Source organism: Phyllobates terribilis, unplaced genomic scaffold (genome assembly GCF_046119375.1).
Source record: "Phyllobates terribilis strain yellow unplaced genomic scaffold, ASM4611937v1 Scaffold_7__3_contigs__length_470593459, whole genome shotgun sequence".
In the NCBI taxonomy this organism is placed as follows: domain Eukaryota; kingdom Metazoa; phylum Chordata; class Amphibia; order Anura; family Dendrobatidae; genus Phyllobates; species Phyllobates terribilis.
The window spans coordinates 243,661,940-243,689,361 of record NW_027362767.1 but is presented as its reverse complement, the minus strand read 5'-3'; the positions used below and the strand labels follow the sequence as shown (position 1 = coordinate 243,689,361).

General features: G+C 45.7%; 1 protein-coding gene across 2 annotated transcripts; it reads right to left on the bottom strand.

Annotated features, from left to right (window-relative positions):
• Positions 1-12: 12 nt before the first annotated feature.
• GNL3L (G protein nucleolar 3 like) lies at positions 13-13,938 on the bottom strand. 2 transcript variants are annotated; one of them, XM_073640045.1, is made up of 15 exons: positions 13,845-13,938; positions 13,722-13,759; positions 10,682-10,792; positions 9,886-10,002; positions 8,674-8,757; positions 8,337-8,472; positions 7,632-7,735; positions 6,431-6,575; positions 4,964-5,051; positions 4,699-4,876; positions 4,044-4,186; positions 1,694-1,830; positions 1,462-1,601; positions 370-541; positions 13-206 (listed from the first exon to the last, which is right to left on the bottom strand). In XM_073640045.1, the coding sequence occupies exons 1-15, from the start codon at positions 13,855-13,857 to the stop codon at positions 154-156; spliced, it is 1,659 nt and encodes a 552-aa protein (XP_073496146.1). In that variant the 5' UTR covers positions 13,858-13,938; the 3' UTR covers positions 13-153. The 2 variants fall into 2 exon arrangements, with proteins under 2 accessions (XP_073496146.1, XP_073496147.1); XM_073640046.1 differs by lacking the exons at positions 13,722-13,759; positions 13,845-13,938 and adding an exon at positions 13,452-13,596.
• Between the last annotated feature and the right edge of the window lie 13,484 nt (positions 13,939-27,422).

Below are 27,422 nucleotides of genomic sequence, written 5' to 3'. Positions count from 1 at the left end.
GAGAAAAGGAACTACATCCAATAGAAATGGTTTAATTGGCATAAATATGTCTGCTCGCTGTCACACGATGGGTTACAGGCCACAATATAGTCCTAGAACAAGTGGCAGATCCGGCCCGGAGACTTCTGTCCTACTTGGTTTTCACTCATCAAATCAAAAATTCATTGCTTGTGTTAATGTGTCTGATAATTTGGTGGCGATTTTATCTGCAAGAATAAAGACAAAATGTCAGGTTTGCACTAACCCCAGTCACCACTTGTGCATATAATGTGGATCTCTGGTTGTGTGGTTGGCAGCGCACATCTCGTATACACAGGGACTGTGCTGCGGCCTATAGGGCGGTATTACAGCGGCGGCCCGGAGACTCACTCGCTCTCTTCTGCAGCCTCTTCCGCCTCTTGCCGGCAGCCTTCAGGGCCTGTCCTTGGTGCAGTGGATCCACAGATTGGATTTCCTTTAGGCTTGGAGCTCGGGGCACTCGCTCCGCTTCTTCTGGGGTTTTGCTTTTGACTGTTTTAATTTCAACAGTCATGGGTCCGAACTATAAAAGACAGGAGAGATTAGTACAAGCCAAATACACACGAGTCCCATCAAGCACTTAAAAGGGATTGTATGGGAATAAGGAAAAATAAAAAAAGTCCACTTTCTTTGATAAACTCCACCATACTGGATGCAGTTTGTCAGAAGGAAGCAGATTTTTTTTCTCTAATCTTGTGCAGCCACTTATAAGTAACACTATAGTAGATATGGATGCTGGCTACTGCTGATCTGTCCCATCACCATTAATATATACCACTGATAGCTTAAGGACTAGAAACAGCGCCACAGCTGATGATGGGCAGCGCCTGGTATTGCAGTCCAGCTCCACTGCCTGACTGGCGATACTATGGACAGGATTTGCGCCAATTTTTCTAATCCTGAGAAATCCCTTTTATACATATCAGCGGCAGTCTCTCCTACCTACTTATCCCCCACGAAATAATGCTTAGACACTCTCTTCTTGGTAACTAGATGTTGTACTATTTCTCCATGGAAATTAATAAATTACCAATTCCCAGTCAACAGAGCCTGTGTCTACCAAGTAAGAAACTGATAATAGAATCACCGTTTGTTATTTCATATGTTTCCAGGAAGAATGACAGAGGAACACCAATCACCTTTAAAACTTATTAGAAATTACTAAAACAAATTTCAGAAAAGTTGACAAATTCTTCTCTTAAAGGGTTAATCCAGCTCCATTCACTTATCCATGGTAAGGTGAGCGGGGCTGGCCGGGTCGTGGGCAGCAGGTATGGCCGCCCTGTCCTGGGCATGTGCACAATACCTGGCAGATACCTGTAAATGTGATGGCACAAGCCCTGATTGTTTGTTTCCCACCTGGAGCTGGATTATCTTTAAGTCTGCATTCACATGGTGACACTTTGTGCCCACAGGAGGGTTTCCTTATAGGACTGCACATACCTCATCATCCCCGTCCTCCTCCATTGGGCCGGGCGCTGCCTCTGTAGAATAGGACCATTCTGTGTCTTCCACCTCCTCTGCGGCTCCGGCTGTCAGATCTGCGCTCTCCATGGCTATGCCCTGAGGAGCGGACTGGACTCCTGTACGGGGAGCGAGAACATAGAACCGTACAATCACTCCGGGCAGGATCGGGTGCAGGACACCGGCTCCCAGCGCCTCTGCTTGTACTTACGTGACAAGGACTCGTTATTATCCAGCTCCAAGGCTTCAAAATCAAACGCCTTCCCCATTTCTGTGACTATCTCCGCACTGATGTGAGTGGGTAACGTGTGCGTCTCAGGGGGGTGGGTGAAGTAACTGATTCTGCCGCTGCAGGAGAAAGAAGACGGGCGTTACATAGAGCACCTATCGCCCCTGTATACACCAGTGCGTGTCCGCAGGGCCGCGGGAAGAGCTGCTCCGTATAGGCAGCGACTACTAACAAGTAGTAGTTTTGGATGGACCATTTTAGGCATCTTAGGGGTAGAACATCGCCCCAGTGGATAAATTACGGTCTATTATCTGTATTTTGGCTGGGGGGGGGGGGGGGGGGGGACACAGAATTTACCTAAGTTAAGTTCAGTGTACTTGACCTAAAAGGGGGTCTGGTACAGTTTCTGCCAGCCAAAATGCAAATACAGCCCTGTTATATGGTTTTCTTAAAGGGGACCTAACAAACCAAACCACCACAATGTATTTCCAAGATGACAAGTTAGCCCCTGCCCAGAACAGGCCCAGCAAAGTCCTCTGGAATGGAGAGGAGGTCAAGTATGTGCACCTCTGCTCCATTATAGACGGGCTTTGCAGAACTAGGTTTCCAGGTGCCAGCGCTTCGTTCTCGGGAAGAGATCCTGTATCCTACGGCTATGAATACCTTACGATCTTGGGAATGATCCTTTTAATGTTACCTCCATTTGCTGCCCCCGAACCAAGACAGACTTGTGGGCACAGCTGCCCCCATCTTTCACGCACGCTGCAGGTTCTCGTTAGGAGGAATCGTCTCTAGTTACCAATATCTCAAATCTTTATATTGGGAGAGGTATCCATAACGAAGCTGCAATATTACAGCCGAGCAAACAAATGCTCATCTTACGTGAAGTCAATGAAAAATACAAACCAGGCAATGTTATTCCATCTGTTGCGAAATTCTCATTGTGTCCGGAAAACCCACAGGCTGTCTGGGCATGCTGGGAGTTGTAGTTTTCCAATAGCTGAACCACACAACACTGCGTTACGATATGGAAAGCTCTCACTATTCACCTGGAGTGTAAATGGAAATTTATAATTGGGGTACGTTCACACAGGACTGATTAGGGATGCTGCGCAGTAGAAAATCTGCAACAAATCAGGCAAATTTTTGTGGCAGATTTTCTACTGCACAGCATCTGTAACACATCAGTCCTGTGTGAATGTGCCCCAATTATAAACTCCCATTTTCAGGTGAATAGTGAGCGCTTTCCGTAACATAACGCAGTGTTATGTGGCTTAAACTATTGGAAACTACAACTCCAGCATGCCCAGACAGCCTGTGGGTTTTCCAGACACAAATGGCATATTTTTGCAACAGATTGAATAACATTGCCCGATAGGTGGTATTTTCAGTGACTTTAATTACACACGTTTGCTCGGCTGTCATTTTCCTCTTCTTTATATAATTAATATCCCAAATGCAGCATATTTCAATGCATGGGATTAAAGCTGCAGACAAAGGGTGAAATCTGCAGTGAGTTGACTTATTGTGGCTTAAATCAGCAGCAAGAGACCATTTAAGCTGCAGAGTTTTTTGGGGGATGATTCTGGCACCACACCTCAGCAGAGGTATCAGCACCCATTATTAATTAATTAATTTTTTCGCAGGCTCTGCTTTTCTTTATGCAGTACGTCAATGCTGCAAATTTTCTGCTGCAGATTAGCAAGTGGAAAATCAGCAGGTAATAAATGATTTGCTACAGAAAAGGTAAAAGCAGTGATAAATCCAAAGCAAAATATTTTACCAAATTAAAGAGCAATTTGTAGCTTTAGATTTTTTGGGGTTGCAAATCAGTGTTTGGACCTTTCCATTTACAAAAGTTATTCCCAGCCTCGTGAATATTGTTGGATAGTGCATGTTAAGCAGTAAATTGCAAAAAATGTTTTTGTTTTTTTTCCTCTATTTAAATTTCCAGCCATTTTTTGAGACCGATCACTGCTGCTGTCTTGACTGTAAGTACTGGATTGTAGCTGGTCCAGGAGTAAAAAGGCAGCAGAGGTCTCCAGAAATCTTGGCCAGCTTCAGCGCAGTGCTTACAAGCTCAATAGAAAATAGCTTGTAAGCGCTGCACATGTTCTGCTGTCGAGCAGCGGTGGTCTGTCTCCAAGGCAATGAGCTAAACAAAAGAAAAGTGTTAATATTTAAAGAACAGCTAAAAATTTTAATAAGCAGTAAATTGTAAAATTGCTGGTATTTACAAGCGCTATCAGACGATACCCATTAATGAAGAAGGAAAACAACCCTTTAAAGGCTGCATGATTGGCAGAAGCATCGACAGCCCAGAATCTCCTACCTCACCCAGTCCGTTAGAACAGACTTGGCGGCTTTCTCGTGGTCAGGCGTGCCTCCCTTCTTCAGCTTCCCCTGCCTTTTTGCCAGCATGGCCAAGAACTCCAACGTATCTCTGAAATCAGTCACCTTGTAGTGCTGCAAGATCTGCGGGACAAGAGGAAAGCGTTTTAAGAATATAAAATCTACAGTAAAAGTACAGAAGTTCTCTTCCTCTTTCAAGATGTTAAATGGAAACTTGGGTGAGGACCAATATGGTGGCCGGTACAGCTGCACAATACATGCTTGCAATTATCGTTGGCTTTGACAATGCTCAGGTTTTTGTTCCTGCCAATAAAGCTTATTTGAATTGATCTGTTAAAGGATAACCCCACCCACTTTATCACATGCTCGGAATGTTACCCGGATGGAAGGAACACTTCCTTGGCTCCCTGCGAGCCTGACTTAACATCATGTCCTCAATGCAGCAGAAAGTGCTGACCCGGGTGTTTACTAGATGCATCTACGCCCCACCAATTATAGCGCCTACTAGTGGTGGGGATTACTGTGTCCATGTGTGAGCAGCGCACCCCAGCCCTTCATCCATCACATTGGACTATATTTCTATACTGGATATTCATAAATGTGAAATTCCCATCCCTGACATCCGAGAGGATCACCTGGTCTTTATTGCAGCGTCTCAGGATGGCCTCCACCGGTCCCACTGGGTCGATCAACTGCTCGATTTTCACACAATTACGTAAGATCATGGCGGCATCGGATGTAGACGTAGCCATCACGATCCCCGGGCAGTCCAGAAGTTTGATGTGTTTGTCTAGGTGCACCTCCTGGAGACATCTGGCGATTTAGAAATAAATACTTTGACATAATATATAATAAAAAAAAATATGTAATAAATCCGTAAATGGTGTTTGTTCTGCTTACTTGGTCACTCCAGGGGTTGCTCCAACACTGCACGCACGCGCCCTCTTCAGGCTGTTTATTAAACTGCTCTTACCTACGTTAGGAAAACCTGTACACGAGCAGAAAGATCAGGATAAAGAGGCTAAAATTGGGGGGCATAAAACCCTACTTAAATCAGGTGCACTCTACCCAAGACCCTGCAAAAGTCAGATCTCCTACTCATAGCAAGTGAGCTCCTATACAACTAGCAGACTGTGTAAGATCAGTGACGCAGAGTTTCTTTCTACCATATTCCTTCTATAGTTTTGAGCCACTGGGTCACAGATGACATATTATAGAAAACCATCCTGCCCTTTGCTAATAAAAACCCCTTTAAGAGGCAAATATCACAGTAATCAAATCAAGTTTTTCTAACATTTAATGATTATTAGAAGATATAAGATGCCTTAGGGATGATAATATGGGATCGTGATCGCCCCCAGCTGCTCTACACTAAAGGATCATGATCGTCCCCCTTACAGCCCCCAGCTTCTCTGCAATAAGGGATGGTGATTGTCCCCCTTACGGCCCCCAGCTGCTCTGCAATAAGGGATGGTGATTGTCCCCCTTACGGCCCCCAGCTGCTCTGCAATAAGGGATGGTGATCGTCCCCCTTACGGCCCCCAGCTGCTCTGCAATAAGGGATTGTGATCGTCCCCCTTACAGCCCCCAGCTACTTTGCAATAAGGGATTGTGATAGCCCCCCTTACAGCCCCCAGCTACTTTGCAATAAGGGATTGTGATAGTCCCCCTTACAGCCCCCAGCTGCTCTGCAATAAGGGATGGTGATCGTCCCCCTTACAGCCCCCAGCTACTTTGCAATAAGGGATTGTGATAGCCCCCCTTACAGCCCCCAGCTGCTCTGCAATAATGGATGGTGATCGCCCCCCTTACGGCCCCCAGCTGCTCTGCAATAAGGGATGGTGATTGCCCCCCTTACAGCCCCCAGCTACTTTGCAATAAGGGATTGTGATAGTCCCCCTTACAGCCCCCAGCTGCTCTGCAATAACGGATGGTGATCGCCCCCTTTACAGCCCCCAGCTGCTCTGCAAGTAGGGATGGTGATCGTCCCCCTTACAACCCCCAGCTGCTCTGGAGAAAAAGATGGCTGCTAGCTTCCAGTGCAGGTTTGTAGGACATGGTTAAAGGGATATTCTTATCTCAGTGAGTGATGGCATATCCCTATTGCTCGCCACTGGGACCCCCACCAATCCTGCGAATAAAGGGGCTCAAGCCTCTTCATGATTTTACCTGCTTTTTGGTGCGCTGAGATCTAACCCGGGGGGGAGGATGGAGCGCACCCCCTTCATTCTCAGAGGTCAGATCCCCAGAGATCACATCCTAGCGATCACTTACTAAGGTTGGAATACCCGTATAAGTATTAATTTTCACAGCTTTTCTGGAATGATCATTTGTTCTAAAAGCGACATAGAAGAGAACACAACGCACCCACGACCCCAACTGTTATGGAGGTCTTGATGTCCTGGTTTCTGCAGTAGTTTCCAAGAAGTTTCATTAGGCAGTCAGCTCCTATGCAGGCGCCAGAGCTGAGCAGGTCCTCCGAGGCCTGAGTCACTGGAACCCTGCTCTGTTGCTGTAATAAGAAGATAACATTTTTTTTTACAATATTAAACGCATATTTTAAAGGATTTGCACATGCAGTTAAATACATGTAGTTTGGGCTAAAAATATTTTTTCCCAATTGGAGAACATAAAAAAAAATAAAATGCCATAGTTTGGCTCTTAGTTTCCCTACACATTGCTGGCTGCTGATTGGGATAACTGAGAATCTGTCAGTGTGCTCGTTCTGACGAAAGAGTTTGTAACTCTTATCTGTCTTTTTCCTCTTTGCCAAATTTATGGCCACATTAAAAGCTACATTACAGACCTTCTATCAGAAACCGCTCACTGACCGATTCTCAGATAACTCATTCTGCTGCCAGCAACTTAAAGCCTGTAAAAGCCAAGATGGTGCGGAATTTTTTAATAAACCCAATTGCAAAAATAATATTTATCCCAAAATCAATGCATTTCAGTAAAGTAAAAATCCTCAAAGCTGAACGTATCCTTGTAGTTATTTATGGATTACTGTAGCTTGGTGGTCGCCCCCCTCCATAGATTCAGTGTCCACAGATTTTCCACTCATGGACTCCACTGTGTATCTGCCCCAATGTGCACACACTCTGCGGCTGGATTCACAGACATTCCTGCAAACTGTGCCACTAAACCAAAAGGAACCTGCAGAAATCAATGTTCTATCTCCAAAAGAACCCTGTTCACATGACTGGAACGGATCTTCCATCGCAGAAAATTATGCTACAAAATATACAGCGTGTGAACATCTCCTAGGCAAAGTCTAAGGTTATCGACCACCGCTGCTAAGAGTGTAAGCACTGCTGGGATTAAGAGTCCAAGGGGATCCTGGGCACCTTCAAACAAGCGCCTACAAGCTCCAAAGAAAAGAGCTTGTAAACACCGCACGTTTTGCTGCCTGGCAGCAATGGTCGGTCTCCAAGGCAACGAGATGGATATAAAAGAAAAGTGTTATTTCAAGAACGGCTGAAAATTTTAATAAAGCAGTAAATTGCAAAAGTGCTTGTATTTACAAGTACTAGGAGATCAGTCACAAACCTAAAACAGTGTTACGTACCAAGTTCTTATTTTGTTGTTGTGTAGACGCCTTGAAAGCCACCGTGGGAAACTCATTTCGCAGGTACTTCAGCCATTTCTCCACTATAGGTTTGGATACAAGATCTGAAAATACAGATGATGATAATAATAATAATAAATAATATATAATATAGATAAATAATATAGAACTCAGACAACACACTACCAGGTATGCTGTAATAGTCAAACAGCAATATGTTGGGGGTTTGATAATGCACATAGCTGTGTACACAGATACAGGCCAATCAGCACACTGCAGGCTACTGTATACAGCAGTCTGTATTGTGATTGATCCACTGCAAACCTAACATGGCCGTCATCCCGCATGGTATAATAGGTGCATTGCCTATAATAACCGGACATAGTTCGGATCACACAGCTGGAGGGTTTGTTACTGTGCAGGTAATCCGGTAACTGAAACAAGCAGCAGCGGTGTGCGCCGTGTTGGGTCAGCAGCGTGCGCCGTGTTGGGTCAGCAGCGTGCGCCGTGTTGGGTCAGCAGCGTGCGCCGTGTTGGGTCAGAAGAGACTTTCAGCCTTCTAAATTACACGAGAATATTCGCATTCACTGACAGGAAACAGATGTACAAACAGCGCTCTATATTAGCTTTACAGATAAAAATGGACAGATCCTCTAAGGATGGAGTATGACTAAATGTGGCCGTGCTTTTGCATTGGAAACATACCTATTTTGTTGAGTACCAAGACTAACTTTTTGCTGGTGCCGCTCTGCACCACAGCCTGCTCCACCTGCGGGCAGCGACATCCCAGCGGATCCCGGGCATCCAAGACTTCAAGGATAACATCAGCTGCTTCCACCACCTACACGACAAGAGCGGAGAGGACTTAGGCTGCATTCACACGTCCGTATTTTGGACAGTCATTTCTAGACCCTTGTGGTTAGGTATTGAAGAGTAAAGTGTTGCAGAATATAAAAACCAAGATTCAAGCAGCAGGTGTCTCAATGTAGAGCATGGCAGCGTCCACCAAGGTGTTGGCACAGCTCTACAGATGGGCACGGACCTTTTTAAACTCCCGGTAATAGGCTTTCCTGGAATTCTCATTCTCCAGCTGCTCGTGCTTCTCCAGGTCTCGCAGATCGGCCTCCTGCACACACAGAAAGGATCATTACTCAGCAGCTTGTTGTGCACCTAACACCTCATGAGACAGAAGGTGGATGAGAAAATGCACGGTATATGGCACAGCCTGTAATCTACAAAGCCAGGACCCCAACAGGCAAGTGCCCCATGCCCACCTGGGCCATGGAAAGAAAGTGTAAGGTTTACTCAATGGGGAAGGTGCTCAGGTTCCTCACTTATTACCCAGAGAGTCTATCTTTAGAGGACCCACATATTCATGCATTACATAAACAAAATGTTTTGCAGGACCTGGGTCCAACAGCCACTTAGATAGTCCGTGGCTGCCGGGCCAGGGCTTTGAGAACCTCCACCAGCTTCTCAGCATTGCAACATGATGCAGGCTGATCCTCCAGCAATGTATGATGACGACCGAAAAAGGGATGAAAGGGAAAATCAGGCATGTTAGATTTCAATAGGTCTCATCCTTTGTCCTTATGGCTGAGAGGATGCTACAAGAGGGGTCCATCAGCCGTTTATTTCAGCTCACCCCACTGAAGATGCAGGAACGCTTGGCAGAGCTTGCGTGTGTATGGTCTGTCGAATAGGCATTTGGCTGACAGTTATGGCACATTAAAAGGAGAGCTCTCGTCTTTGTACTTGATAAGGGGAAAAAGTGCCCCTGAAGCTCCTTGAACCAGCAGCTTGTTCTCGCTTGCAGAGGTAATGTCGCCTCTGCAGCACAGGAGCAGCGCAAGGGCTCTGAAGCTGGCCAAATCCAGCGATCTGAACAACTTCAAAGCAGCATTTACATGCCTCTAAAGCAAAGAGTTTGCAAGCGTGCCTTGCTTAGGAAACTGCATAACATCTGAGCCTGCAGAAGGGGCTGGTAACCTAGGTAACAAGCAGCAACCTATAGAATTTAAAAATTCCTCCATTCTCTTTTTAATAAGAGGTCAATTTCAACGCTACTTGTTTTTACAAGCACTTTGCAATTTTACCAATTTAAGAAGATAAGACAACTTCTTGGCAGTGACAGGTGGAGACTTACTGTAGGAGTTATCTCTGTAGCATATAAATAAGGCACCAGCTAAAAACAACAACAAGAAAAAAATTCTAGAAAAACCCACAAAAATGTCCCAAGTCTGAAGACAACCACCTTCTGCTCGAACTCCCGCTGCCGCCTCAGCGCGTCCTTCTGGAACGTGTCCAGGTTCCTCCTCTTCGCCTGCTCTTTCTGCCGCGCTTCTTTCTGCTTTGTTCTCATTTCTTCCACCTGCAAAAGAAGAAAGACAGTAAGGCCGACTCCAGACGTCGACATATCACAGTCCAAGAGCGGACTGTACCCCAGGCCTCCCGACCCAAACTCCACAGCCTCAGTTTCCGGCTTTATGTCTTTTCAAAGGAGGTTAAGATAGACCATCAATGTGTTACCACTGGAGGTCTCAGCCATTGTACCCTACCCACTCTCCCAAACAGCAGAGAGAAGACCATTCCATCAGGCTGTGGCTGGTAGTTCAATTTAGTCTCATACAAATGAAAGAGATGCAGTTGCAATACCAGACATCACCACAAGACCAACAGTGGCGCTGTGTTTGGTACGACATTGCACTACCATTTTTCTTCTGACCCTAGAAGTATTTGGGGGTGCTCAGATTTACTTTTTAAAAGAATTGTCCTCTTTAAGTGCCTTTACAATATACTTAAGGGCCTCATTTAGTGTCTAAAAAGGAAATCTGTCGTTGTTGCCCATGGCAACCAATCACAGCGCAGCTTTCATTTCATAAACTGCTGTGGCAAAATGAAAGCTGCTCTGTGATTGGTTGCTATGGGTAACAAAGACAATTTTTTATTTAGACACTTGATAATATCAGCCCCCTGTGAAAGTAAAGCACAAACTCAGAGTCTCAGAGATTCCGGACAGAATCTTCCCACAAACGCCGCCGTACACTCACCCTTTTCTTCTTCTGCTCGGCCTCCCTTTTTGCCTGCTCCTTAAAGTGCGACAGGTTCGGGACTCCGGGATCTTTTTTGACATTTTTTCCAGTATTCAGTGAGTTGTTTCCCTATCAAACCAGAGACACCAGAGAGAAATTAAAGAAACTCTCCAAGAATTTATTTATTTTTTTAAATCTTCTGGTCCAATAAATAGTAAATCAACAATCGGGAAAGACTCCTCACACACGTACACTCGGTCCAGCTGAGCGTCCATATATTCTCAACCAGGAAAAAAAAGACTAGGCGGCCGCTAGATAACTGGCGACAGCTTATCTTCCTTTTAGAATAAAAGGATTGGGCATGTTAAAATCAAACATGTCCCACCGTGCTCATTACCATATAATGTACTGAAAAAAAAAATCCAAGGGAGGGACATGGTGAAACACCGCAATTCCAATGTTGTTCTTTGGTTTTGTCTGGTAAAAAAAAAAAATTACCTGGCAATGTGAGTCTTCAGGTTATTACATATACGGAGATACCAAACTTCTAAGGTTTTTCATATTTTAGTTGTTAAAAACAGAACTTTGTCTTAAAAAAATGTGTTTTACGTCACAATTTCCAAAACCCGTAACTTTTTTATTTTTCAGCTGATGGAGCTGTGGGAGGGATTAGTTTTTGTGCACAAAGTTGACGGTTTTCTTGGTACCATTTTATGTTACATCAGTCGTTTTTGATCCTTTTTAGTGCATTTTTGGAGTAGTCGGGACAACCAAAAAACAGCACTTCTGGCTTATAGATTTTCTTTTGTTTTCTTGGATTGGACTTTTACAGGCAAGATGATAAATATATTTATTCTTTTGTTATTTCTTAACCTTTTTTAAAAAAATATATATATATATATATATATATATATATATATATATATATATATACACACACACACATACATACATACACACACACACACACACACACACACACAGTATAGACCAAAAGTTTGGACACACCTTCTCATTTAAAGATTTTTCTGTATTTTCATGACTATGAAAATTGTACATTCACACTGAAGGCATCAAAACTATGAATTAACACATGTGGAATTATATACTTAACAAAAAAGTGTGAAACAACTGAAAATATGTCTTATATTCTAGGTTCTTCCATGTAGCCACCTTTTGCTTTGATGACTGCTTTGCACACTCTTGGCATTCTCTTGATGAGCTTCAAGAGGTAGTCACCGGAAATGGTTTTCACTTCACAGGTGTGCCCTGTCAGGTTTAATAAGTGGGATTTCTTGCCTTATAAATGGGGTTGGGACCATCAGTTGTGTTGTGCAGAAGACAGGTGGATACACAGCTGATAGTCCTACTGAATAGACTGTTAGAATTTGTATTATGGCAAGAAAAAAGCAGCTAAGTAAAGAAAAACGAGTGGCCATCATTACTTTAAGAAATGAGGGTCAGTCAGTCCGAAAAATTGGGAAAACTTTGAAAGTGTCCCCAAGTGCATTTGCAAAAACCATCAAGCGCTACAAAGAAACTGGCTCACATGAGGACCGCCCCAGGAAAGAAAGACCAAGAGTCACCTCTGCTTCTGAGGATAAGTTTATCCGAGTCACCAGCCTCAGAAATCTCAGTTTAACAGCAGCTCAGATTAGAGACCAGGTCTGTGCCACACAGAGTTCTAGCATCAGACACATCTCTTCAACAACTGTTAAGAGCAGACTTTGTGCAGCAGGCCTTCATGGTAAAATAGCTGCTAGGAAACCACTGCTAAGGACAGGCAACAAGCAGAAGTGACTTGTTTGGGCTAAAGAACACAAGGAATGGACATTAGACCAGTGGAAATCTGTGCTTTGGTCTGATGAGTCCAAATTTGAGATCTTTGGTTCCAACCACCGTGTCTTTGTGCGACGCAGAAAAGGTGAACGGATGGACTCTACATGCCTGGTTCCCACCGTGAAGCATGGAGGAGGAGGTGTGATGGTGTGTGGGTGCTTTGCTGGTGACACTGTTGGGGATTTATTCAAAATTGAAGGCATACTGAACCAGCATGGCTACCACAGCATCTTGCAGCGGCATGCTATTCCATCCGGTTTGCGTTTAGTTGGACCATCATTTATTTTTCAACAGGACAATAACCCCAAACACACCTCCAGGCTGTGTAAGGGCTATTTGACCAAGAAGGAGAGTGATGGGGTGATAAACCAGATGACCTGGCCTCCACAGTCACCAGACCTGAACCCAATCGAGATGGTTTGGGGTGAGCTGGACCGCAGAGTGAAGGCAAAAGGGCCAACAAGTGCTAAGCATCTCTGGGAACTCCTTCAAGATTGTTGGAAGACCATTTCCGGTGACTACCTCTTGAAGCTCATCAAGAGAATGCCAAGAGTGTGCAAAGCAGTCATCAAAGCAAAAGGTGGCTACTTTGAAGAACCTAGAATATAAGACATATTTTCAGTTGTTTCACACTTTTTTGTTAAGTATATAATTCCACATGTGTTAATTCATAGTTTTGATGCCTTCAGTGTGAATGTACAATTTTCATAGTCCTGAAAATACAGAAAAATCTTTAAACGAGAAGGTGTGTCCAAACTTTTGGTCTGTACTGCATGCTAATATTATTATTACACCTTCTACATATTGGGATAGGATCTTGGAGATGGGAATACCCCTTTAAATTGTACAATCGAGTATTCTATATACTATTATCTATAGCCCTGATACCCCGCACTAGACGCTCATAATGTCGTGATCTACAAGTCACAACCAAAAGCCCAACATTCACCATGTAGCCCCCAACTTTGCTACAACTCATTAGCAGCCAATTGTCCCCGTGGAGGCCTTCCCCTTTAAGGCAGCAGCATGTCAGGGCAGCTAGCAGCAGCCACACATCCGCCCTCTGCACAAGCAGCTGAGTTTCACACACGTGTTTCCTCTCATGACGGGAGTTGTAGTTCCAGCTCAACTCTAAACGCTTGAGTGAGCCGCTGAAGAAACTACAAGTCCCGGCATGCCTCGCTCCGCTACAGGACTTAGTCCTCAAGTGTCGTCCTACCTGCTGTTTGCCGGCTCCTTTCCCCTGTCGTCGATGTTCTGCAGAGTAAAAGACACAAACATGGAGGATAAGTGACAGTCCGGACCGGGACAACACCAAATCCTGAGCGACACCGAGACTTACTGCGCCGGGACATGATGTGCTGAGAACGGGAGAGCCGCTGCCGGAAAGGGAAGTGTCGTGCAGCGGATTAGAGACGGGAGGCGGGGCCAGTGCTGACATGGTGGGAATGTGATGTCAGGGGGCAACCAGTGTGAGACTGGGGGAGAGAGAATGGTTCTCAGGCATCAAATGGAATATTTTCTGCCCCGAAGAAAATCGCCATTAATAGTAATAATACTACTGACCTCGTACAGATACGGCTGCCCTAAATATGGCTGCCTAGCAGTAAGGACCGTCACAGAGTGCCCCCATAAATGGTGTCAGTCAGAGAGTGCCCCCATAAACAGTGTCAGTCAGAGAGTGCCCCCATAAACAGTGTCAGTCAGAGAGTGCCCCCATAAATGGTGTCAGTCAGAGAGTGCCCCCATGAACGGTGCCAGACTGAGAGTGTCCCCATGAGCGGTGCCAGACTGAGAGTGTCCCCATAAATGGTGTCAGTCAGAGAGTGCCCCCATAAATGGTGTCAGTCAGAGAGTGCCCCCATAAATGGTGTCAGTCAGAGAGTGCCCCCATGAACGGTGCCAGACTGAGAGTGTCCCCATGAGCGGTGCCAGACTGAGAGTGTCCCCATAAATGGTGTCAGTCAGAGAGTGCCCCCATAAATGGTGTCAGTCAGAGAGTGCCCCCATAAATGGTGTCAGTCAGAGAGTGCCCCCATAAACAGTGTCAGTCAGAGAGTGCCCCCATAAATGGTGTCAGTCAGAGAGTGCCCCCATGAACGGTGCCAGTCTGAGAGTGTCCCCATAAATGGTGTCAGTCAGAGAGTGCCCCCATGAACAGTGCCAGACTGAGAGTACCCCCATAAATGATGTCAGTCAGAGAGTGCCCCCATGAACGGTGCCAGACTGAGAGTGTCCCCATAAATGGTGTCAGTCAGAGAGTGCCCCCATAAATGGTGTCAGTCAGAGAGTGCCCCCATAAATGGTGTCAGTCAGAGAGTGCCCCCATGAACAGTGCCAGACTGAGAGTACCCCCATAAATGATGTCAGTCAGAGAGTGCCCCCATGAACAGTGCCAGACTGAGAGTGCCCCCATAAATGATGTCAGAGAGTGCCCCCATAAATGGTGTCAGTCAGAGAGTACCCCATGAATGGTGCCAGACTGAGAGTGCCCCCATAAATGATGTCCGTCAGAGAGTGCCCCATGAACGGTGTCAGTCAGAGAGTGCCCCCATAAATAGTGTCAGTGGGAGAGTGCCTCATGAACGGTGCCAGACTGAGAGTGTCCCCATGAACGGTGCCAGACTGAGAATGCCCCCATAAATGGTGTCAGTGAGAGAGTGCCCCCATAAATGGTGTCAGTGAGAGAGTGCCCCCATAAATAATGTCAGTGGGAGAGTGCCCCCATGAACGGTGTCAGACTGAGAGTGCCCCCATGAACGGTGCCAGACTGAGAGTGCCCCCATGAACGGTGCCAGACTGAGAGTGCCCCCATGAACGGTGCCAGACTGAGAATGCCCCCATGAACGGTGCCAGACTGAGAGTGCCCCCATGAACGGTGCCAGACTGAGAGTGTCCCCATGAGCGGTGCCAGACTGAAAGTGCCCCCATGAAGGGTGCCTGACTGAGAGTGCCCCCATGAACGGTGCCTGACTGAGAGTGCCCCCATGAACGGTGCCAGACTGAGAATGCCCCCATAAATGGTGTCAGTGAGAGAGTGCCCCCAAAAATGGTGTCAGTGAGAGAGTGCCCCCATAAATAGTGTCAGTGGGAGAGTGCCCCCATGAACGGTGCCAGACTGAGAATGCCCCCATAAATGGTGTCAGTGAGAGAGTGCCCCCATAAATAGTGTCAGTGGGAGAGTGCCCCCATGAGCGGTGTCAGACTGAGAGTGCCCCCATGAACAGTGCCAGACTGAGAGTGCCCCCATGAATGGTGCCAGACCACGGCCCCACTATCAGTATTCGGTCAGTATTTTTTCTCAGGAGTGGGAGCCAAAACGAGGTGAGGAACAATCAGAGAAAAGGTATAATAGAAACAAGTCATCAGTTCTGCATTTATCACCCACTCCTGGTTTTGGCTCCCACTCCTGAGAAAAATACTGATAGTGGGGCCATGGCCTTAGACTGCGAGTACCCCCACGAACAGTGTCAGACCCAGTATTACTTAGCAGGGTATGAAGTGAGTTGCAGTATTAGAGAATAACCTGAGCTGTTAGAAGGGATGTCATTGGGATAATGTCATCATATTGGCACTGTATGGTGGTATAGTGAGGGCTCTATATGGCGGCATTCTTAGCTTGAGCGCCCACCTAATGACAGCGAAATCATTGTGTCCTGCACTACACAAGCTTGACGTCCACCTGCATTTGCTCATTAAGGCCACAAGATGGCAGCACTTATTTAAGCCACGCAAAATCTGCTCCTAGCGTAGTCTGCAGGGCACAGTCTGCGGCACACAGCCTGGCACATTTGGCAACCGAGTAGTGACAGCTGGCAAATATAAATAAATACAAACCTTAAAACCTGCATTTAATGTTAATTTCTTTTTTTATTATTAACTTATTTTCTAAAAAAGACAAAGTGAAAACAACGACGTCCAGGAAGAGCGCGATGACGCTGGGTCCGCTCTGCGCCTGCTGTGCGGTTTAAAAACCCAACTAAGGAGGTTGAAAAATCATCATTCAATGGTGTTAATTCCTGCAGAAATAAATAATCATTACTCACTTTTTGTGACTGTTTTTTTTTTTTCTTGCTAGGCTGAAATTTTCTGCATGGTGTGAACAGGGTTGGAGAATATGCATTGGATGTGGATTCAATACAAAATCTGCACAGTGTCGAACCTGACCCTAAAGGACACATTTTGTATGGATGTATAAGTGTGAAGACCCAGGGTCTTCCGTGGGCGTAACGCTACTCAGACAACACAGGGTGAGGGTAAAACAGCGTGACAATATTTTATTGAACCACAAAGCGGACAATAAACACACAGAACAGTCCCAGCACATACCCAAGATGGTACAACATTACACAGTCCTCACCCTTTCTTCTCCGCCCGCCTGGGATATTACAGCCGCGACTTTGGAGACTTCCAGGGCTGACTACCTCAACCAGTGGCCCCCCGCTTCTGGTGGGCCCCCACAGAGAGAAGGGAGTGGCAAGTTTAGGAAGCAAGTAGTCCACCGAGGTAGAGGACCAGGAGGCCTGAGGGTCCCATCTTGGCCTCTCTGAGAGTTTCCATGGGGCCAGATGACCAGTGAGTCCGTCCTGGCAACTCCAATTGTCTCCATGGGTTCTAGGCGACCGGTGGGTCCCTCCTAGCAACCCCAAATAACATATCCATGGGGACAGGTGACCTCTTCATCCTCTCCTGGACTCCTCAAAATGTATCCCTGTCTCTCTTATGGTTAATGGAGCAGATCCGCAACTTTCCAGTCAGAGCAGTTACCCTTAGGCTAGAATCATGTAGAATACAAATCTGGGTCTCTTTGGGTAATGCCATGCAATCCATCTACTGTCCTGAATGATGTCTCCCATTCTCCTTGTAAAGTCTTTCTCCAATATCTGTTTCAAGTCTGACTGCTACAGATGCACATGTCCTTTCTGCTTCTCTGGGCTCAAGTCTGACTCCTACAGAAGCATATCTCCATTTTTAAATAGTCATCTACAGGTCAAGGGTCATTAGCCACATGTCAGAGGTAAAGGTGCAGGGCTCAACTATCATTGTTTTAGCTAATCAATTTACATAATTGGTTTCACAGGGGCTGCCGCTATTGTATATAAACTTTCAGCTGACTTAGTACTATTTGTCATTAGCATAGCAAACATGATTGTTTCCAAACTAATATAATTCAGCATTCAGGGTTATACAAATACTATGACCTTTTTGATCAGCAAGATAAATACAAATACATTTATAAGTCAACACAATAGTGTATTTCTCTTAACAAATCTAATCGTCTGGCTAATTAAGATTATAAGCTGTATCGTCACAATAAGGGTTAGGGGGCCCCAGTTCTGGAAGATGAGGTAGGACCCTACATGGGACATCCAGGTAATGTATACAGAATATATCATACATAAGAAAACCCCTTAAAGGGAACATGACCGACGGTCCTCAGACCGTAACCCCCAATGTGCCCACGGTCGTGATGCCGTTGCCGTGGAGCAGAGCATGCACAGGACACATCTTTGATGTCCAAAGCCAATTCTCCATTTACCAGCCAAAATGCATTGATCCAAATCATAATCCTGGACCCCTCCCCCCCCCCCCGGCACCATTTGCCAATAATCGCCGGGCGCCATGTACGTGCATATGTTTTTTCGGTCTGTAAACATTCCAGGCAGACCACTTTTAATGTGACCGCATCCTCTCCCCGTGATCCGACGCGTTTTGGGAAGGGCTTGGTTCCCGCTGCCGTTTAATCTTCCTCACAGCTGGATGGGAGTTGCGCAGACACACAGTCTGCCCCGGCGTCAGCCATCAGCTCATCTGGAGGACAGAAGTGCCGAGAGGGAAGCTGCAGGACGTGATAATCACTGCTCTCGTCTACCGGGAGCTCATTACTGTGCACCACAAATAGTTTCACTTCATTTTTTTTTCTCCGACCTTGTCTACGTGTTGGATTCGGTTTTGCTCCTGTCCTTTCAGTTCGGAGCCCAGCGGCGAGTATAATTATACTTACGACAATAAAGGTGTGTTTAGGCAAAGCCGATAATTGGGAACGAGCTTGTGCGTCTACATCTGCCGATAAATGACTGCCGGTCAGCGATATACAATTATTAGAGGTGCCGAACAGAATGTTATGTGCACAGAACAATTGTTAATGTGATCGTTCTGTGCGGAGAGAATACCATGTTCTCGGCAGCACATCTTTTCTTTACACTGGACAATGGTGCTGCCGATAAGAACAATTTTAATGTCAGTATGAATGATCCAATCACCTGACGAACTAGCGTTTTGCTCATTCACCAGGCGATAGAGGCTGTTTATAGCCACCACAGTATAAGGGTACGGAGGATAGAGGTTCCCGCTTCAGCATGTCTTCGGTTTTGTGTGTGAGAAGGGGGCTGGCTGACTGCTTATTTCAATAGCAAAGCCAGGCCCCTTGAATAGACAGAGAAAGGGACTGGCTTAGCTATAGCAGTGATGCGTCACTTTAACACCTTCTCGCTCCCTGACATACAGATCCGTATGGGTGCCGGTGTATGGAGCGGGGTCAGAAGCGGAATCCCCCCCCCCACATAGGGCAGGTGTCGGCTGTGCTACTGCTTTAAGAGGACTGAAAGATAAAGTGAAAATGTAAAAAAAAAGTTAGTAAGAAAATATTTAAAACATATAATTAACGCACAATGAACACAGTAAAAATAAAACGCAAGAACAAAAAACATGGCGGAATAGCGGGGTTTCTTTTCATTCTTTTACGCCACTTTGAATTTTTTCCCCATTTTTTTTTCAGTACATTATTTCGTGAAATAAATGGTGTTATTCAAAACTACAGCTCATCCTGCAACAAAAAACAAGCCTTCAAATGACTATGTCGATGGAAAAATGATGACACATCCTTAAAGTAGGATGTCCAGGTTTAAACTTTTTATTTTTTTCACATTTACTTTTAAGTTTCAGCTGAGATTAGTCACTCCCTCTCGGTCTGTTAAGGAGTTGTTGGAAGTCTGAAATCCACCTCTCATAAGGTTGTGTTCTGCCCCCCTTGCTTTACACTGCAGTTCAGATTGGCTGTAAGCCCACCAGAAAGTGAAGGAATGGAGCACTCGTAAGCTGTAAGTAAGAAACAGACTGGAAACGTCCATACATATACAAAGCCAAATGAGCCTACAGAGGCCTCTTAAAGTGTTCTGACCTGTCCACATGCACTGACAGCAAGCAGAGGTTTAAAAAAAATGGTGAGGAATGGAAACACTGAATATATTGGAAAACTGTAGAGAGATATTGTCACGGGTGTGTCAGGTGTGACTGACAGTCGCTCTGGATCCGGCTGTAGAAGGTCACTGCTTCTTGATCCTCTCTTCTCTGTAGTGTAGTGATATCCTTCTTCCTTTGGGACCCAGCAGCAACCTTCACCTTCTGCTGCTGATTGACACACCCTAGCTTGGTAGTTAAAAACCCTCAGTTTCTCCAGAGAGTCGCCGGTGATAGTTCTATGTACCTCTGTGTAGGTTTGGATCACTAGCAGTCGGCTAGTTTCTTTTTGGAGTTCCCTTGGAGGACAGTTGGCGTTATCTCTCTGGTGTCTGCTCAAGCTAAGTGTATCCCCTTTGTTTGTTTACCTTGTTGTCTTTAGTTTGTAGTGGGGACTGACCAGTGCTCAACCCACCCCCTCCCTATCAAGGGCCAAGCTCTAGGAACATTCAGGGATTAGGTTCCTGCTCGGCGATAGGTGTAGAACATATATAAGGACGATAGGGTAGGCAGGGTGATATTAGATCTGCCTAGGGGTCTCCACTCCACCTTCCCATCGTTGTACACTTGTGTCTTCCCTCACCTTGTGTGACAGATATAATAGGATTAAACTCTATTTGCATAAAGCTGAGGGACCCCTTTAATAAACATGTTACTATGATGTTGGTGATGTGCCCTCGTTAATAGATGGCATAGAAATGTGCGCTTCATGGGTAATGACTAATATCATGGCTAATAAGAAAGAAGATCGGCGCTTCTATGAATGGGGTTCTCCAGCAGTTCTGGAATCCTGATTATTTCCTGTGAAACTGTAGATTTTGTAAGAAGTGATTGGCGAGAATGGAAGCAGCTTTTCCAACGGGTGAAACAGTCAGAGGTGCGGCTGGCAGAGCCGGGGCTGTAATTTGTACCAGCGCGGCCTTTACTGAACCAACCCTTCCGTATGCGCTCCACGCTGGGAGAAAATTATTATGTTAAGTAAAATAAATGGCAGGGAAAAGAAAGCGACAAAGAGGGGAATGAAATGTAGAAGGGGCGGAGGGCGCCGGATGGGGGATGAGAAGCTGACATAGACATTATCAAAACATTTTTTACTAATTTATCAACCATCGGGCATTCTTTTTTTTCTGGCCGGGTATATTCCTGGTTGTGGTATTATCCAAACACACCAAATAGCTCATATCCCACTTAGGACCCCGTATTTAGCTGGGGTGGATAGATCCATCATAGCTACCCAGAGGCCCAATTTTATAGCCAAAAACTGGGCCAGGGTCTATGCTAATTTGTTCAAAAAAGGAGCTCATTTTAGGAGCATTTTCATACAATTTGGTCACATATGTGTTGCAAAGGGTTGGTATTTGACCACACAGGCAAAATCTGCCAAAAAATTGTAGTTTTCAGACCCAATATGTGTACAGATGACACCCAATTAGTTTTAAGTATGGCATCCAAAAATCGTATGTTGGAACCGCGATCATCCGTGATAAAACCGTGTGCGTCTTTTTATGCATTTTTTTGACCCTGTGGTTAAGTAAGTCAGAAAATGCACCAAAGAGTAGCTTTCTGTGCGGAGTGCAATGGCGGCCATATCAATGTCCTATAGAAATCATAAAGGGGGCGTCCTACTCCTAAGACCCCCTATAAATATTAGAATAAAGAGGCTCTCTATGCAACGCTACCTTTATCCCTTGTAGTTGGTCAGGGCTTACCCAGCTGATCCTTAGGGGTAGTGCTAGCTTCCTGGGGTTGTCTTCAGACCCACCGCTTCCATTTTTGCCTCCATCAATATCTGGTAGGTCCCTGATAATCTTCATTTTCTCACAGTTGGTTCATTCACACTTTCCAGGGGCCATGCGTGAACGAAAACCACAAAATGGGCCATTAATATGATTGCAGGAAAATCTTCAGGTACAAGTTTTATCACTGGTAGAACTCATAAGAGAACCACTGATGTCTGAATGAGGCCTTAGGAAAACTCCCCAAAGATGGAGCGTTTTTTCAATCAGTTTCAGCTTGAACAATGCACAGTTTTTGAAAGCCTAATGTGCACGTAGCCTAAAGAACTTAATGAGTATTTAACATCTTGATGAGGAAGCAAACCTGCAGTGTAAAGTACAGTGGAGGGAGCCTTGGTTCATAAAGGAACTGAATTGAAAAAATCAGCAGCAATAACTTTTGAAAGTGGACCTGAAAAGAGCAAAACAGTACAGGTAGGTGCTGCCTGGAGGCGAGACCTCGGCTAGACTTTCAGGACATGCTGGGGGTTGTAGTTTTGCAATAGTTTGGAGACCACCTAATGCTTTTTTTTTAATGTCTTGTTTTGGGCACAGATTTTAGCAACCCGGTGTCTGATGCCAGATCTACATGTTGTGCAAGCAACAAATAAGTGGAAGCTTGTGGAATTCACAGGTCAAAACAAGCGATGTCACAACGTGGAGCGGTCACGGGGTCCGGGGACTTGTGCCTGGAAGATGAGTTTTATTTAGAGATTCCAGGGATTCTCATCTTGTTCCACTAGAAAGGGGGGCGGGACGTGTTTCGGGAGAAAACAGGAAACGCTGATTATCCTATTTATGTCTTGTGGGAAAGCTGTAATAGGGTTATAATTCTCGGTATTTCTTAGAATTAGCAGTCTGTGTCTTTAATATGATAACATGCAGCATGGTGAAGATCCGTTTTGTTATAGGATGTAGCAGAGTTGAGTTTGTCATTTTCCTGTAACCCCCTACTACCACCATCTATGAACTATAGCACCAGGGCCAGTATGGCGGCCTGACCATAATAGTCCTCCATGCACATTATATCCAATTTCGGACCTGATAAATACCCTGCAAAAGTTCTAAATAAGTTGTAAAAACTTTTCCAGATGTGTCCGTCAGACACTTATGTTCTTGGCGATATTCAACAACCATGTAAGGGAAATTCTTCGGTGCCATTCAAGAGTGTAGAAAAGTTGGTTGGTAGGGTTTTGTTTTTTTTTTGCCTATCATCACGGTGGGTTCTTAGTGTTTTCTCGTTCCTGTAAAGACCTTCATAGTACTTACAGTAAATATGACTGAGCCTCCTTACTATCTCTCCTGGGAGGACATTCCCCAGTAATAGTTTTTATTATAGGACGTGCCGTGGGTACAATTGTAGTCCCCATGATGACGCCATCCTGATGGTAATCGGCCAGTGGATGCACAGGAGGCAGAACAGGACACGTTAAAGTCACACTGTGTCTGCCGTGCTGTAATAATGCAGCCTTGTCTTGTCATTTCCTCATTTCTGGGAGCACAATCTCATCTCTTATGATCCACTTTTTTATTTAGGTCACCCCGGCACAAGGAAGCATCGATCGTCTGCCACATGCAAGTCATAATTCAGTATGAACAAAAGAATTGTGGTCATTCTGAGATGGGGGGAATTAAAGGGGAACCATCCTGGTGGAGATTGGTGTGATGATCGCATGGCTACTGGCACCCGATAGTTGGAAGTAAGGGGTAGTGTTAATGAGTAAGCAGGAAAATCAGGCCTGCTTGTTTGTAGGATTCGCCCCCTGGTTGTGCACACTTTGGATGATTGTCAGGCTGGATCGTGGCCCTCCTCATATAAAAAGATGGTGCTTTATAGAATAGGGGCTGTTGTAACCTGCAATGGGTATTCTGGTAACCACTCAAAATTTTGCAAACACCACCCAGTCATCAGGACGGAGGAACTTTACCAGGGTAATTAAAGGTACACAAGTGATGTAGTGACCTAGACAGGCCAAATGGAGGCGCTGAAGCTTTAATTTGGGCTCACAGTAATGGTGGATCATCTACCCGGGCCAGTTCTCCAAGCTACTTCACTTCCACATAATGACACCCAGATGTCAGATCCTAGGGACATTTAGGATCCTTCCTGTACATGGGACTGGATGACGGTGACATCTCTGATTGACTCCGCCATATTGAATCAACTAAATGGGTGTGATTGTTCTGTTATTTCAGTCAAATCTGTGCCTCACCTCTTGATACAGTCATGGCCGAAAGTGTTGGCACCCTTGAAATTGTTCCAGAAAATGAAATACTTCTTCAAGAAAATTATTGCTATTTCACATGTTTTGTTATACACATGTTTATTTCCTTTGTGCGTACTGGAACAACACAAAAAAAAAACAAAGAAAAAAAGGCAAATTGGACATAATTTCACACACAACCCCAAAAAGAGGCAGGACAAAATTGTTGGCATCCTCAACTTAATATTTGGTAGCGCCCCCTTTGGAATAAATAACTGCAATCAATCTCTTCCTATAACCATCAACAAGCTTCTTACACATCTCAACTGGAATTTTGGGCCACTTTTCTTCTGCAGACTGCTCCAGGTCTCATATCTGAAGGCGTCTTCTCCCATCAGCAATTTTAAGATCTCTTCACAGGTATTCAATGGGATTTAGATCCGGACTGATTGTTGGCCACTTCATAACTCTCCAGTGTTTGTTTCCATCAATTTCTGGGGGATTCTTAAAGTATGTTTGGGGTCATTATCCTGCTGGACAATGACCTAGAACGCAAACCCAGCTTTCTGACACTGGGCACTACATTGCGGCCCAAAATTCTTTGGTAATCTTCAGATTTCATGATGCCTCGCACACAGTCAAGGCACCCAGTGCCAGAGGCAGCAAAACAACCCCAAAACATCTTTGAATCTCCACCATATTTGACTGTAGGTACTGTGTTCTTTTCTTTGTAGGCCTCATTCCTTTTTCGGTAAACAGTAGAATGATGTGCTTTACCAAAAAGCTCTATATTGGTCTCATCTGTCCACAAGATGCTTTCCCAGAAGGATTACGTACATTTTGGAAAACTGCAGTCTAACTTTTTTATATCTGTGTCAGCAGTGGGGTCCTCCTGGGTCTCCTGCCATAACATTTCATTCAAATGTGGATGGATAGTTTGCACTGACATTGATGCATCCTGAGCATGCATTGCAACCTTTCATCAATTTTTCTCTGCTGTCCATGTCCAAGGAGATTAGCTACAGTGTCATGGGTTGTAAACTTCTTGATTATGTTGTGCACCATGGACAAAGCAACATCAAGATCTCTGGAGATGGACTTGTAACCTTGAGATTGTTGATATTTTTCAACAATTTTGTTTCCCAAGTCCTCAGACAGTTCTCTTCTCTTCTTTCTGTTCTCCATGCTTAGTGTGGCACACACAGACACACAATGCAAAGATTGAGTCAACTTCTCCCCTTTTTATTTGATTTCAGGTGTGATTTTCATATTGCCCACACCTGGTACTTGCCACAGGTGGGTTTGAACGAGCATCACATGCTTGAAACAAAGTTGTTTACCCACAATTTTGGAAAAGTGCCAACAATTTTGTCCTGCCCATTTTTTTGAGATTTGTGTGAAATGATGTCCAATTTGCTTTTTTTCTGTTTTGTTTTTTTTTGTGTTGTTCCAATACACACAAAGGAAATAAACATGTGTATAACAAAACGTGTAATTGCAATAATTTTGTGGAAGAAATACAGCATTTTCTGGAATAATTTCAATGGTGCCAACACTTTCATCCATGACTGTATATTGTTGATTTGGGATGGTTTCTGCATTTAGTGATGTTTGACCACTGTCGGTCACCTCGACCCCTTAAGCGATGTGTGTCTAACAAGTGAGGGTTTTGTGCTTGGTTAAAGGCCTGACCACCGTCAAAAATTGGTCTTTCCTCTTCTTCTTTATGTTTACTTGAGACATAAAGCCCCAAGTTATTGTAGTATCGGCGTGTCTGCCCCCTGACAGGCAGAGGCGCCGTCCCTCTTACCGCCGCGCTCCCCGCCAGGCATCCTCCGACACTCCTGCTTCTGCTGCTGCCGGCGCACGCAGCTTCCCGGGCACTGTGCTTAGGGCGCGCGCACGCTCCCTCCCTCTTAAAAGGGGCCGTGCGCCGTCCTAAGGAGTCCCCGGCCAATGGCCGGAGGACCTCTCATATATAAAGCACCTCCTCCAAAATGGAGGTGCCCGTGCAAGGTCTTCACCAAGCTCGATCTTCGTGGGGCATATAACTTGGTCTGGATCTGCCAAGGAGACGAGTGGAAGACGGCATTCAATACCCGGGACGGTCACTATGAATGCCGTGTGATGCCCTTCGGTCTCTGTAATGCTCCCGCCGTCTTCCAAGAATTAGTTAACGACATCTTCCATGTCCTCTTATATTCTTGCATAGTGGTGTACCTGGACGACATCTTGGTCTTCTCTCTGGATCTTCCTACACACTGGAGGGATGTTCGTCAGGTCCTGCTTAAACTCAGGCAGAATCACCTATATGCCAAATTTGAGAAATGCCTCTTCGAGCAGACGTCTCTTCCATTCCTGGGCTATATTATCTCTAAGACAGGTCTACGGATGGACCCCGAGAAGGTCTCTGCCGTCTTAAAGTGGCCCCGTCCGGAGGGGTTGAAGGCGATTCAGCGATTCCTGGGCTTCGCCAACTATTACCGTCTCTTCATCCCACATTTTTCTTGCCGGACTGCTCCCATCTCTGAGCTCACCCGAAACGGAGCAAATCCTAAGGAATGGCAGTCCAAAGCTGAGGAGGCCTTCCTCTCCTTAAAACAAGCCTTCTCTTCTGCCCCTGTGCTGCACCGTCCGGATAGCAACAAAAAGTTCTTTCTGGAGGTTGATGCTTCCTCTTCCGGAGCCGGAGCGGTGCTCACCCAGAAATCTTCATCCGGGAGAATGGTAACCTGCGGCTTCTTCTCCAAGCTCTTCTCCTCGTCTGAGCGCAACTACTCCATAGGAGACCGAGAACTGCTAGCCATCAAATTGGCGCTGGAGGAGTGGCGTTACCTGCTTAAGGGGACTCTGCACCCGGTGGTCATCTATACTGACCTCAAAAACCTGGCATATCTACAGAATGCCCAAAGACTTAATCCACGTCAGGCCCGGTGGTCTTTGTTCTTCGCCCGCTTCAACTTTACCCTACATTACCGCCCGGCGTACAAGAACGTTAAAGCCGACGCCTTGTCCCGATCCTTCCAGTCTTCTGATCAAGAGGAGGAGCCTATGCATATCATCGATCCCTCCAAAGTGATGAATGTGGCCTCCTTGGACCTGTCTCGTCTCCCACCCGGTAAGACGTTTGTAGCGGTTCCGGATCGTAAGAAGGTTCTTCACTGGGGTCATTCATCCAAACTAGCCGGCCATGCTGGCCAGAAGAAGACCTTCCTGCTCATCACCCGGCATTACTGGTGGCCTACCCAGCGCCAGGATGTGGTAGACTTCGTCACGGCCTGTTCGTCCTGTGCCCGCAACAAGGTTCCCAGACATCTTCCAGCCGGACGTCTCCTGCCTCTTCCCATACCTACTGCCCCGTGGCAACACATTGCTATGGACTTTATTACTGATCTCCCTGTTTCTGCTGGTTGTACGGTCCTTTGGGTGGTCGCCGACCGCTTTTCTAAAATGGCCCACTTCATCCCTCTGCCTGGTCTCCCATCAGCATCTGTGCTAGCTAAGGACTTCATCCATCACATCTTTCGTCTCCACGGCCTACCCCTCCACAGTGTGTCTGATCGGGGGGTCCAGTTCACTTCGCTCTTCTGGAGAGCTACGTGTAAGCTGCTGGATGTCACCCTGGATTTCTCCTCTGCTTACCATCAACCAGATCCTTACCAGCTTCCTCCGGCACTTCGTCAACGCTCACCATACCGATTG

Excerpts from the sequence above, each read along its gene's own strand:
- GNL3L (XM_073640045.1), bottom strand. Across the intron at positions 10,793-13,721 it reads AAGGAGCCGGCAAACAGCAG|GGAAACAACTCACTGAATAC; the intron begins GTAGGACGACAC and ends CTGGTTTGATAG. Across the intron at positions 7,736-8,336 it reads CTTGGTACTCAACAAAATAG|ATCTTGTATCCAAACCTATA; the intron begins GTATGTTTCCAA and ends CTGTATTTTCAG.